This window comes from Triticum aestivum, chromosome 2B, assembly GCF_018294505.1.
Source record: "Triticum aestivum cultivar Chinese Spring chromosome 2B, IWGSC CS RefSeq v2.1, whole genome shotgun sequence".
Classification (NCBI taxonomy): Eukaryota; Viridiplantae; Streptophyta; class Magnoliopsida; order Poales; family Poaceae; genus Triticum; species Triticum aestivum.
Genome location: NC_057798.1, coordinates 372,046,118 through 372,056,444, shown reverse-complemented (window position 1 = coordinate 372,056,444; position 10,327 = coordinate 372,046,118). Strand labels below are relative to the sequence as shown.

The window sequence follows — 10,327 nt, the reverse complement described above, 5'->3', positions numbered from 1 at the left end:
CCGCCTATTGTGCAATCGTGCTAGCGTCTCTCTAGTATTGTGCAACAAGAGCATTTTCGTGGTTTCCACATTTTGGCTCACTTTGGGATTGCACAATCCCACTTATCTATTTGCGTGTGTGTTTCCGTGTACCCATACTTTCTTGGTCTACTTGTTGCATTTGCAAATTTTTGAACCTTTTCCAACATTATTGAAGCTCACTTACTATTGCATCAAATTTTGTGCCACCATCCTAACCAAGCTCCTCCAAAAGCTTTTATGTGTGTAGGTGTGCGAACCGACAAGAATTGGTACCAAAAGTGCTATTTCATTGTCTGCATTGGAGTGAACTCGATTCATTTTCAACTTCAGTCAAGGTACATTTGGTACACGTTCTTTTCCTTCTACCACTCACATTTGGTTTCGAATGATGGATAGGCCAAGTTCTTCTACAAATCCACCTCTCATTGAGAACGGTGACGACATGTCATCATTCGTCACAAAGAGCCACCTCTTTGGTGCTCAAAGGGCGTTACACCAAGAGCAACAAGCTATGAACGACCGCATCGACAACCTCGCCACCGACTTGCGACTCTCCGAGCAACGAACAAGAGACTACTTCGATAACAAGTTCGACTCTCACAAGCAAGAAAATGATGCAAGAATGGACGAGATCTGCGCCTCGATGAGGAACCGGCATCCTTCCACTTCTTCATCCTCAAGACGGAGCCGCTCAAGTCGACACTCCAACGACACCTTCTCCGACACAAGTACACCGTCATCGACCATTCTTCGATGAGCCGCGCATCAAGACCGTCATGCATCTTGGAACCCACTACAAGACAAGCATTCACAAGAGCAAGTCGATGAGCAAGTCCCTCGTCCTCAATCAAACCAAGTGGCTTTTGCTCAAGCTCAAGAACAACAACGACTACGGCGCCAAGAAGAAGAACGAGCGCGTCTACACCAAGAAGAACAAGACGCCGAGGCTCAACGTCTTCAACAACAACGTGAAGCGCAAGCTCTTGAGGCGCAACGTGCCCTTCGAGATTCGAGCCGAGCCATTGCCAACCGCAATCACGAGCGGCGCAATCAAGAGGAAGCCCTTCGAGAAGAAATCCACAAGAGGAACTACCAAACGCGTGTACAACGTCAAGCTCCTCAAGCCCCTCCACAAGCTCGTCAAGCTCCACTTCAACCTCAAGTTCAACAAGAGCAAGTTGATCATGGACTTCCTCCGCGCCAAGAGCAACATGAGGATGACTATCATCCACGTCAAGGACGTCATCATCACCATCGCCAACAACACAATGAAGAGCAACGCTATGGCAAGCTCAAGTTCACAATGCCCAAGTTCAATGGAAGCAATGATCCGAAAGAGTACCTCTCATGGGCATTGAAGGTCGACAAAATCTTTCGTTTGCACAACTATGAGGAAGAGAAGAAGATCGCAATGGCATCACTTGAGTTCCAAGACTATGTGCTCATATGGTGGGAACAAGTCCTTGAACGCCGTCAAGCAAGAGGTGAACCACCTATCACCACTTGGGCTCAAATGAAGGAAGTCATGCGAGCACGTTTTGTGCCAACCTACTACAATCGCGATCTCTTCAAGAAGCTACAACTCCTCAAGCAAGGAACAAAGAGTGTTGAAGCATACTACAAGGAAATGGAGATTGCCATGATTCGAGCCAATGTCACGGAAGATGATGAGCAAACAATGGCACGTTTCTTGAATGGACTCAATCATCCCATCAAGAAGATTGCCGACTTCCAACCCTATTCCAACCTCATTGAGCTCGTACATCAAGCAACCAAGGCGGAACGACAAGTGCATGATGACTTCAAGTACGCCAAGTACTCATCCAAGACATACTGTTTCTCCAACATCCAAGCTTCAACAACTCCTCCAACATCTACGTCAACCAAACCTTCTCCAAGCAATGACGACAAGTCAAGTTACAAGAAAAGTTCGTCAAGTTCAAGTCGTCTTCCTCCTACTACAAGCAACTTCAAGCCGCATGCTTCATCATCTACTCCAACCGATGAGACCGTCAAGACAAGCTCCTTCAAGTGTTTCACTTGCGGCGGCCGAGGCCACAAGTCCTACCAATGCACGAACAAGCGCACCATGATCCTCAACGACGACGACACATATGACTCAATGAGTGAAGAGGAGATGGAAGCCCTTGAGCAAGTGGCCATGCACCGGCGCGTGAACAAGGATGAAGATGAGCAAGTCTTTTGTGATGAGGACTCGAGCCCCGCTCTCGTTGTCACCAAGGTCTTGACTCTTCAACATCAACAAGAAGAAGACCAACGATGCCACATCTTCCACACTAAGGCCGACATCAATGGAAGGTCCGTCAAGGTCATCATCGATGGAGGTAGTTGCCACAACTTGGCAAGTGAAGAACTATGCTCCAAACTTCAATTGGTCAAGAGGAAGCACCCACACCCCTACAAGGTTCAATGGCTAAGTGACTCCGGCACTATACGAGTCGAGCATACGGTCCAAGTCTCCTTCAAAATCGGTGCATATGAGGACACTTTGGAGTGTGATGTGGTCCCAATGACCGTTTGCCACCTTCTTCTTGGTCGACCATGGCAATTCGACTGTGGTGTCATCCACAATGGGCGAACCAGTCACTATAGCTTCAAGATGAAAGGGAAGGAGTATGTGCTATGACCTATGTCTCCTAGTCAAGTGATAGCCGACAAGCAAACCACCCACCATGGAGAGAAGAGTGAGAAAGTGACCCACCCAAAAGTGAGTGAGAGCCACAAGCCAAATATGAGCGCCTCTTCGCCTAGAGAGAAAAACCTCATCCTATTTGCCACCAAAAGTGAGATAAGAGAAGTGTGCGAGAACCCATCGAGTGTGATGCACTTCGTCCTTGTGTGCAAAGATGGAGAGCCAACAACTAACACCTCTCACGAGTTACCTTTAGTGTTTCAGTCTCTTTTGCAGGAATTCAAAGATGTCTTCCCCGACGAGCTACCTCCGGGTCTACCTCCACTACGAGGCATTGAGCATCGAATCGACCTCATCCCCGGAGCGCCACTTCCAAACAAAGCCCCATACCGTGTCAATCCAGAAGAAACAAAGGAGATTCAACGACAAGTACAACAACTCATCGACAACGGTCATGTACGTGAAAGCTTAAGCCCATGTGCCGTTCCCGTTATACTTGTACCTAAACCCGATGGCAGTTTTCGCTTGTGTTCCGATTGTAGACCCATAAACGCAATCATTGTTCGTTATAGGCACCCCATTCCTCGCTTAGATGATATGCTTGATGAACTTAGCGGAGCCAACTTTTTCTCCAAAATTGACCTTAAAAGTGGCTATTATGAAATCCGCATTCAAGAAGGTGATGAATGGAAAACCGCTTTCAAAACCAAATTTGGCTTATATGAGTGGTTAGTGATGCATATGGGTTTGTCGGAAGCACCCGGAACTTTCGTGCGTCTTATGCATCATGTGCTTAGACCTTACATTGGAGTCTTCGTTGTGGTTTACTTTGATGATATCCTTGTGTTTAGCAAAACCATGAAAGAGCACATTAATCATGTTAAATATGTGTTGCAAACCCTCCGAAAGGAAAGCCTTTATGCGAACTTGAAAAAAATGCACTTTTGGCGTTGACAAAGTGGTTTTCTTGGGTTTTGTTGTCTCTTCCAAGGGTTTCCATGTTGATGGAACAAAAATTGAAGCAATTAAAACTTGGCCCCAACACACCAATTTGCAACAAGTGAGAAGTTTTCTTGGTCTTGCAGGATTTTACCGCCGCTTTGTGAAAAACTTTAGCACACTTGCCGCTCCTTTACATGCTTTGAATAAGAAGAATGCTCCTTTTGTTTGGGATCTTTGCAGTCCACCGCTTTTGATGAGCTCAAGTCTTTGCTTACACATGCTCTGATTCTTGCTTTACCCAACTTTGACAAAACTTTTGAGGTTCATTGTGATGCAGGTGGTACCGGAATTGGCGGAGTTTTAATGCAAGAAAAACGAGCCATTGCTTATTTTAGTGAAACACTCTCCGGTGCTCAACTTAACTATCCCATCTATGACAAAGAATTGTATGCTTTAGTGCGTGTCCTACATGTTTGGGAACATTATCTTAGACCTCATGAGTTTGTCATCCGTACCGATCATGAAACACTTAAGTACTTAAAAGGTCAAACTAAGTTGAACAAGCGTCATGCCAAATGGAGTGAATTTATTGAATCTTTCCCATATGTGATAAAGTACATTAAGGGTAAGGAAAATGTAGTTGCCGATGCACTTTCACGCATATGCACGCTTGTCACTAAACTTGAGTTGAATGTTATTGGCTTTGAGCACATAAAAGACTTGTATGCTAATGATCCATCTTTTGCACCTCATTATGCTAAATGTTTGACGCATACATCTTGGGAACAATATTACATCAAGGATGGTTATCTTATGAGAGCTAACAAACTATGCATTCCCGAGTCTTCTCTTCGTTTGCTCCTTTTGCAAGAGGCTCATGGAGGTGGACTCATGGGACACTTTGGACGCGACAAGACTTTCGCCACGCTCTCCAAGAACTACTTTTGGCCCAAGATGTTCCGCGATGTCTCACGCTTCACCACCCGATGCTCTACATGTCGCAAAGCTAAGTCTAAAGCTCAATCTCATGGTCTTTACATGCCTCTTCCTATTCCTTATCAACCATGGGAAGACATTAGTATGGATTTCGTACTTGTTTTGCCTAGAACTCAAAATGGAAAGGATTTCGTGTTTGTCGTTGTGGACAGATTTTCTAAAATGACACATTTCATTCCTTGCAACAAGATAGACGATGCTTCACATATTGCCAATCTATTTTGTAGGGAAATCCTGTGACTTCATGGAGTACCAAAGACAATTGTCTCGGACCGCGACGTCAAGTTCTTGAGTTACTTTTGGAAGACCCTATGCGCCAAGCTCGGCATCAAGCTATTGTTCTCTTCGGCATACCACCCTCAAACCGACGGCCAAACGAAGGTGACGAACCGTACACTCTCCACTCTACTTCATGTGTTGATCAAGAGGAACATCAAGGAGTGGGAAGAGTGCCTACCCATAGCAGAGTACGCGTACAACCGTGCAAGACATTCGACGACCGGCAAGTCCCCCTTCGAGGTCGTCTACGGCTTCAACCCATTGTCCCCATTGGACATCCTACCTCTTCCTCTACAAGAGCGAACCAACCTCGACGCAAGTGCCCGTGCAAGCTACATCAAGAAGATGCATGAAGATACAAGGCACACCATCGAGCGACAAACACAACGACTAGCGACCAAGCTCAACGTCCACAAGCAACCCATGGTCTTCAACATTGGTGATCTAGTGTGGCTACACCTTCGCAAGGACCGCTTCCCCATCGAACGCAAGTCCAAGCTTCTCCCTTGAGCCGACGGACCTTTCAAGGTGCTAGCACGCTACAACGACAATGCCTACAAGATTGACCTACCTCGAGACAAGTACAATGTGAGCGACATCTTCAACGTCAAGGACCTCGCACCTTACCATGGAGATGAAGTTTTTGATCCGAGGTCGGATCTCTCCCAAGGGGGAGGAGATGATGCGGAGCATCCCTCGCTCATCCCCATGGACGCATCTACATCTCCTTCAACACCACGTGGACCCATGACTCGAGCCTGCTCTAAGGCTATCGAAGATAAGGTGAACTCGCTCCTCTCCGAAATCCCTCTTTCTACTCATGAGACATGGCTACTACCTCAGACGGAAACTCTTTGTGTGATCAGGTACAAGGCTGAAGAGGAAGCGACAGGCGTCAACTCTCTGCTCAGCCCAGAACCTGCACGGAACCTGGCCCGGAACTTCCGGCCCCCGGAAGCCAGCCCTGCTTCACCTGTGCCAACTTTCGGCTTAGGCCGGACCCTGCCCGGAACCTCCGGCGCCCGGAACTTCCGGCCTGGCCCGGAACTTTCGGCCCTGCCTGCACGCAGCCACTTGGGCCGAGGCCCGTGTACCCTTCCGCCCCGTAGACTATATATACTCCTTCATCCCGTACGTTTTAGGGTTAGCATTGGATAGCTCATATTTGTGTGAGAGCCTTGCTCATCCACTTGGATACTTCTCCTCGGAGTTCAGGACCTCTTCGGAGAAGATCCCCCAAGCGGATTCAAGACCCCTTTCTAGGGAAGACCATCAAGACCTCCGTACGGAGAAGACCGGTGCCTTTGTATCCTTGCCTTTGTTGATTGTGGATCATATGTATCTCTTTGTGTTCGGTGATCTAGCACTCGTGTGATTGATTCTATGTCGGTTTCGTGATTCTCTCTCGTTCTCCCCGTGTTTTCCCCTTTGTGCTTCCGTGTGTTCTTTGTGAATCTCCGTAGGATCCTCTCCAAACGTGAAAGATCATCCAACTAGGGTTTTGCCCTACATCATAAGGTCTCTCAGCTTGGACACTTGGATCCATCGACCTCTCCACTTCCTCAGGCGGTTGTACACCTGGGTGGGAGATACCTCCTGCCCACAGAACTCAAACACCTACTTCACAACTGTGTTCAAGTGCACCTTCTTAAAGCTCTTGTCAGTCCTAACTCCACTAGAGATGAGCTCACACATCTTGTTCAACACGAACATGGACATGAACGGTTGCCACCTCATGTTGTTCGACCTACCATCCTTCTTTTCCTTTGCTATTGCTACCTTGAGTGCAGTCGCAGCAGCAGCAGTTGGCTCAACGAGCACTACTGGCACATAGAGGGAATCAGACGTGAACACCTCTAAATCAGATGCCATCTCGGACATAGGCTGCGAGTCCTCGACAAACGATGGATCAAACTGGCTGTCGGAGAGGACAAGGGCCTGACTAAGATCTTGCGTCTGCGTGGTCATGTCCTACAATCGTAGCACACATTGACAATAAGCATATAACACAACATACCGGACAATCCATGAAAGAGGGAGCATACATGTACATGGTTCATCACTATCATAGCAAGCACATGCTTCATCAGTATCATACTAAGCACATATGGTTCATCGCTATCATACTAAGCATACCGGACAATCTATGAGCACGAACATACATCTACAACAAAAATCATTGCTACAAATGAACCACCAATAGCTACAAATCACAAATCTAAGCACAAATCAACAGAAGCACAAGGTTCAACTTCAAACTCTACTAGCCTACCACATGCTTGAACATCTAGTACTAATTGCAACCGCAACATAGCAATCAATCATATCAGCTCACATATCAGACCACTAATCAACCATGCATCTAGATCAAACCCTAGCTGCAGCTCAAATCTAACTAGAAGGAACAGAGAGAAAGGGGGATTGAACTCACAGAGGCCATGGCTGCAGCTCGAGGACGATGGGGGACGATCGTGGAAGATCAACGCCGGCCGGTGAAGGGGCGCAGACGCCGTGGACGGCCGGCCGATGAAGATGCGCCACTTACCTGCTCGTCGGTGCCGATGCGCGTCGACGGGAAAGCTTGAACGGAGGGAGAATGGTGGCGGGATTTGGGGCGGTGAGGGAGGGGGCTAAATAGGGATGGACTCGGCGGGAGGTGAGCCGAAATCCTCCCATCGATTTTTTTGGCGACGCGGGCGAGCTCGCGCCATCTCCCTGCTCGCACGAGGAGAGAAGCGCGTCGCCCTTCCCTGCCTCGCCCGAGCCAGGCTCGCGAGCTACTGCCGATTCGGACGTTTTCTATGGGCCTGGCCTGGACATGCTTTAATTTCCGTGCGATGCGGAGCGCACAATAAACGCAGACAACCAAATGGACCAAGTTCTTTCCACGCAGGCCAGGCTGCGCAATATGCAGGCAACCAAACACGCCCACGGTGATGCCTCCCTAGTTCGTGCCTTGAGAGGAATTTTTCTTCACCTTTTATGATTCGAAACTTGCATTGCGAGTGGGAGGCTGGATGGGGACCGACACAAAAGCAAGTAGACTCGAGCACCCCTGCTTTCGCTGGGGCAGCACGGTTTTAACTAGTTTACCAGCGGCAGAAGAGGATAGGCGATCCATTTCGTCGTACCTGAAGATCTCCATAAACAAGAGCAAGAAAACAGAGGCCTCCCTCACCATCTGCCTGCTGCCTACTACCTGTCTCCTCTGCTCTGAAACAAATAAGCGCACCAATCCCGGGGCGCCGTCTGCCTCTGCCTGCCGACCTCTCCAGACGGATGGGCATGGACTGCCTCCACCAGCGGCTCGGCCGCACGCGTACGCCCTCTCCCTTCTCCGAGCTTCACCGCCTTCTTTACCTCGGGAATTTCGCGCACGCGTACCAATCTGTCTTTCTGGCTTTGCTTTCGGAAAACCAGGTGCTCTGCCGTTCGTGAGGAGGTTCAAGCCGAGCGAGATCGAGGCGGCCACCAGCGGCTTCAGCACGGCCCTCGAGACCGGCGGGCCTCGCGGCACGGCGTACCGCGCCCGCTTCGCTGATGGCCTCGTCGCCACGGTGCGCCGTGCGGGCGGCGGCGACCCGGACCAGGCAGGGCAGGAGGGCGCCTTCTACCGGGAGCTGCAGCTGCTCGGCCGCCTCAACCACCGACACGTTGTCAGGCTCCGCGGCTTCTCAGAAGGACACAACAGGTTCACCCACCGCGCCATTTTTATTACTGTATTTTTCTCTTCTCCTAACTAATTTTCTGATTTGCGCTCCTCTTTCTTGTTACAGGTTTCTGGTGTTTGATCAGATGGAGAACAGGAGCCTGAAAGAATGCCTCCACGGTAATAAATTCTTGAGGGATGGATATCTCTTGTGCTCTTCAGTTAAGCTGCCACACTGATGATGCATCCTGCTGCACAGATCCTCTTAGGACGCCACTCAACTGGAGGACCCGGTTGCAGGTTGCCATAGATGTCGCAGCAGCCCTGGTAATCCTTTCTGCTAACGACCACTGCCACATCCACAACACTTCAAATTTTGACGCAAGAAAGACAACACCATTTATTTTCTTGACTGATTTTGAGTGATGCAGGAGTATCTCTACTACTTCTGCGACCCTCCGGTGTTCCACGTGACGGTGACCTCCAACAACGTGATGATGGATGCTGATTTCGTCGCCAAGGTGAGTCACATTGGTACGTTGCAGACGATGCTATCTGTCCTGGCCCGCCAATAGATCGATCGAGCAACTGAATTTGTACTAAGTTTCAGCTATCGGACGTCAGTGTCGTCGGTCACGACTCTTCCGAAGGATCCCACGCCGAAGGTTCTCTTGGCCATTTTTATCATCACTTTGTCTGACACGTCTGGAATGGCACTGACACTGACACTAGAGCCTGCATGTTCTTTCTTCAGAGCGAATTCAGCAGAGGCGGACGGAGCTGGTGTTCCAGTACGGCGTGTTGCTCCTGGAGCTCGTGACCGGACAGTCGCCCGGGGGCGGCGACGGCGAGCTCGTGCGGTGGGTGCAGGAGCCAGGGTTCGCCGGATCCATGCAGAGGATGGTGGACGCGGATCTCGGGGGCACCTACGACGCCGGCGAGCTCCGGGACCTCGTGATAGTCGCGAGGCTCTGCACTAGGCCTGGCAGCGGCACCGCCGTTGTCTCGATCCCACAGGTACTCCGCTACTTGCAGGGGAAGGTGGGTGACAAAAACAGATGACAGTACGTAGCTCTTCTTGTTGTCCTTTGCTTGCGGGTGAATGCAATGCAAATTGCAATGTACTTCTTCCATTCCAAAATTCTTGTCTTAGATACACCCGTGTCTAGACGAATCTAAGACAAGAATTTTAGGAATGAGGGAGTATGTATTATACGTCCTCGCAGAGATATTGTATGACATCCGTGGCGAAGAAGTCTCCACATTTCCTTTTTTTGCGGGTGGAAGAAGTCTCCACACATTAAAAATCCCTGGACAGAAACTCCAAAACTCGGTTTTCTTTTGCAAGACTGTTAATAAAGTTGGTCTGTTACCATCAAGTTCCTACATTCCAAACGAGTTTTTTTGAGAACATCTCCAACAGCCGTGCTTCGCGCCGCACGCAAAAAACTAGTTTGCCGCGCACGTTTCGTCTGGTTTAGCGCGGCCGCCAGCGCTGGCTCCAACAGCCGTGCTAAAATGCAGCGCGCGCGCCGCTCCAGCAGCGTGTAAAAGTGCAACGCGCGCGACTCGCCGGGCATTACATATATGGCATTTTGGACACAAAATGAGTTTGAAATATTCAAAATGCAATGAACATGACATATAAAATTTCACACAAACAAGTTGATGAATAAAAGTTCATGCCCACAAGTTCAAAATCATACCCATAAGGCCACAAGTTCATCCAACCAAGTTCAAAATGCAAACCAAGTTCAAGACACAAATGAAACACATCAATCCTCTTT

The 10,327-nt window shown here is 49.1% G+C and overlaps 1 protein-coding gene across 2 annotated transcripts; it reads left to right on the top strand.

Moving 5' to 3' along the window:
• Window positions 1-7,938: 7,938 nt before the first annotated feature.
• LOC123041248 (probable receptor-like protein kinase At1g49730) lies at window positions 7,939-9,919 on the top strand. 2 transcript variants are annotated; one of them, XM_044463901.1, is made up of 7 exons: window positions 7,939-8,210; window positions 8,312-8,582; window positions 8,668-8,720; window positions 8,800-8,867; window positions 8,972-9,061; window positions 9,145-9,205; window positions 9,295-9,919. In XM_044463901.1, exons 1-7 carry the CDS (start codon window positions 8,171-8,173, stop codon window positions 9,600-9,602), a joined length of 891 nt encoding a protein of 296 aa, XP_044319836.1. In that variant the 5' UTR covers window positions 7,939-8,170; the 3' UTR covers window positions 9,603-9,919. The 2 variants fall into 2 exon arrangements, with proteins under 2 accessions (XP_044319836.1, XP_044319837.1); XM_044463902.1 differs by having other exon boundaries at window positions 7,948-8,210; window positions 9,151-9,205; window positions 9,295-9,813.
• The last annotated feature ends 408 nt before the right edge of the window (window positions 9,920-10,327 follow it).

Excerpts from the sequence above, each read along its gene's own strand:
- LOC123041248 (XM_044463901.1), top strand. The coding sequence starts at position 8,171 with ATGGGCATGGACTGCCTCCACCAGCGGCTCGGCCGCACGC. Across the intron at positions 8,211-8,311 it reads CCAGCGGCTCGGCCGCACGC|GTGCTCTGCCGTTCGTGAGG; the intron begins GTACGCCCTCTC and ends TCGGAAAACCAG. Across the intron at positions 8,868-8,971 it reads TAGATGTCGCAGCAGCCCTG|GAGTATCTCTACTACTTCTG; the intron begins GTAATCCTTTCT and ends TGAGTGATGCAG.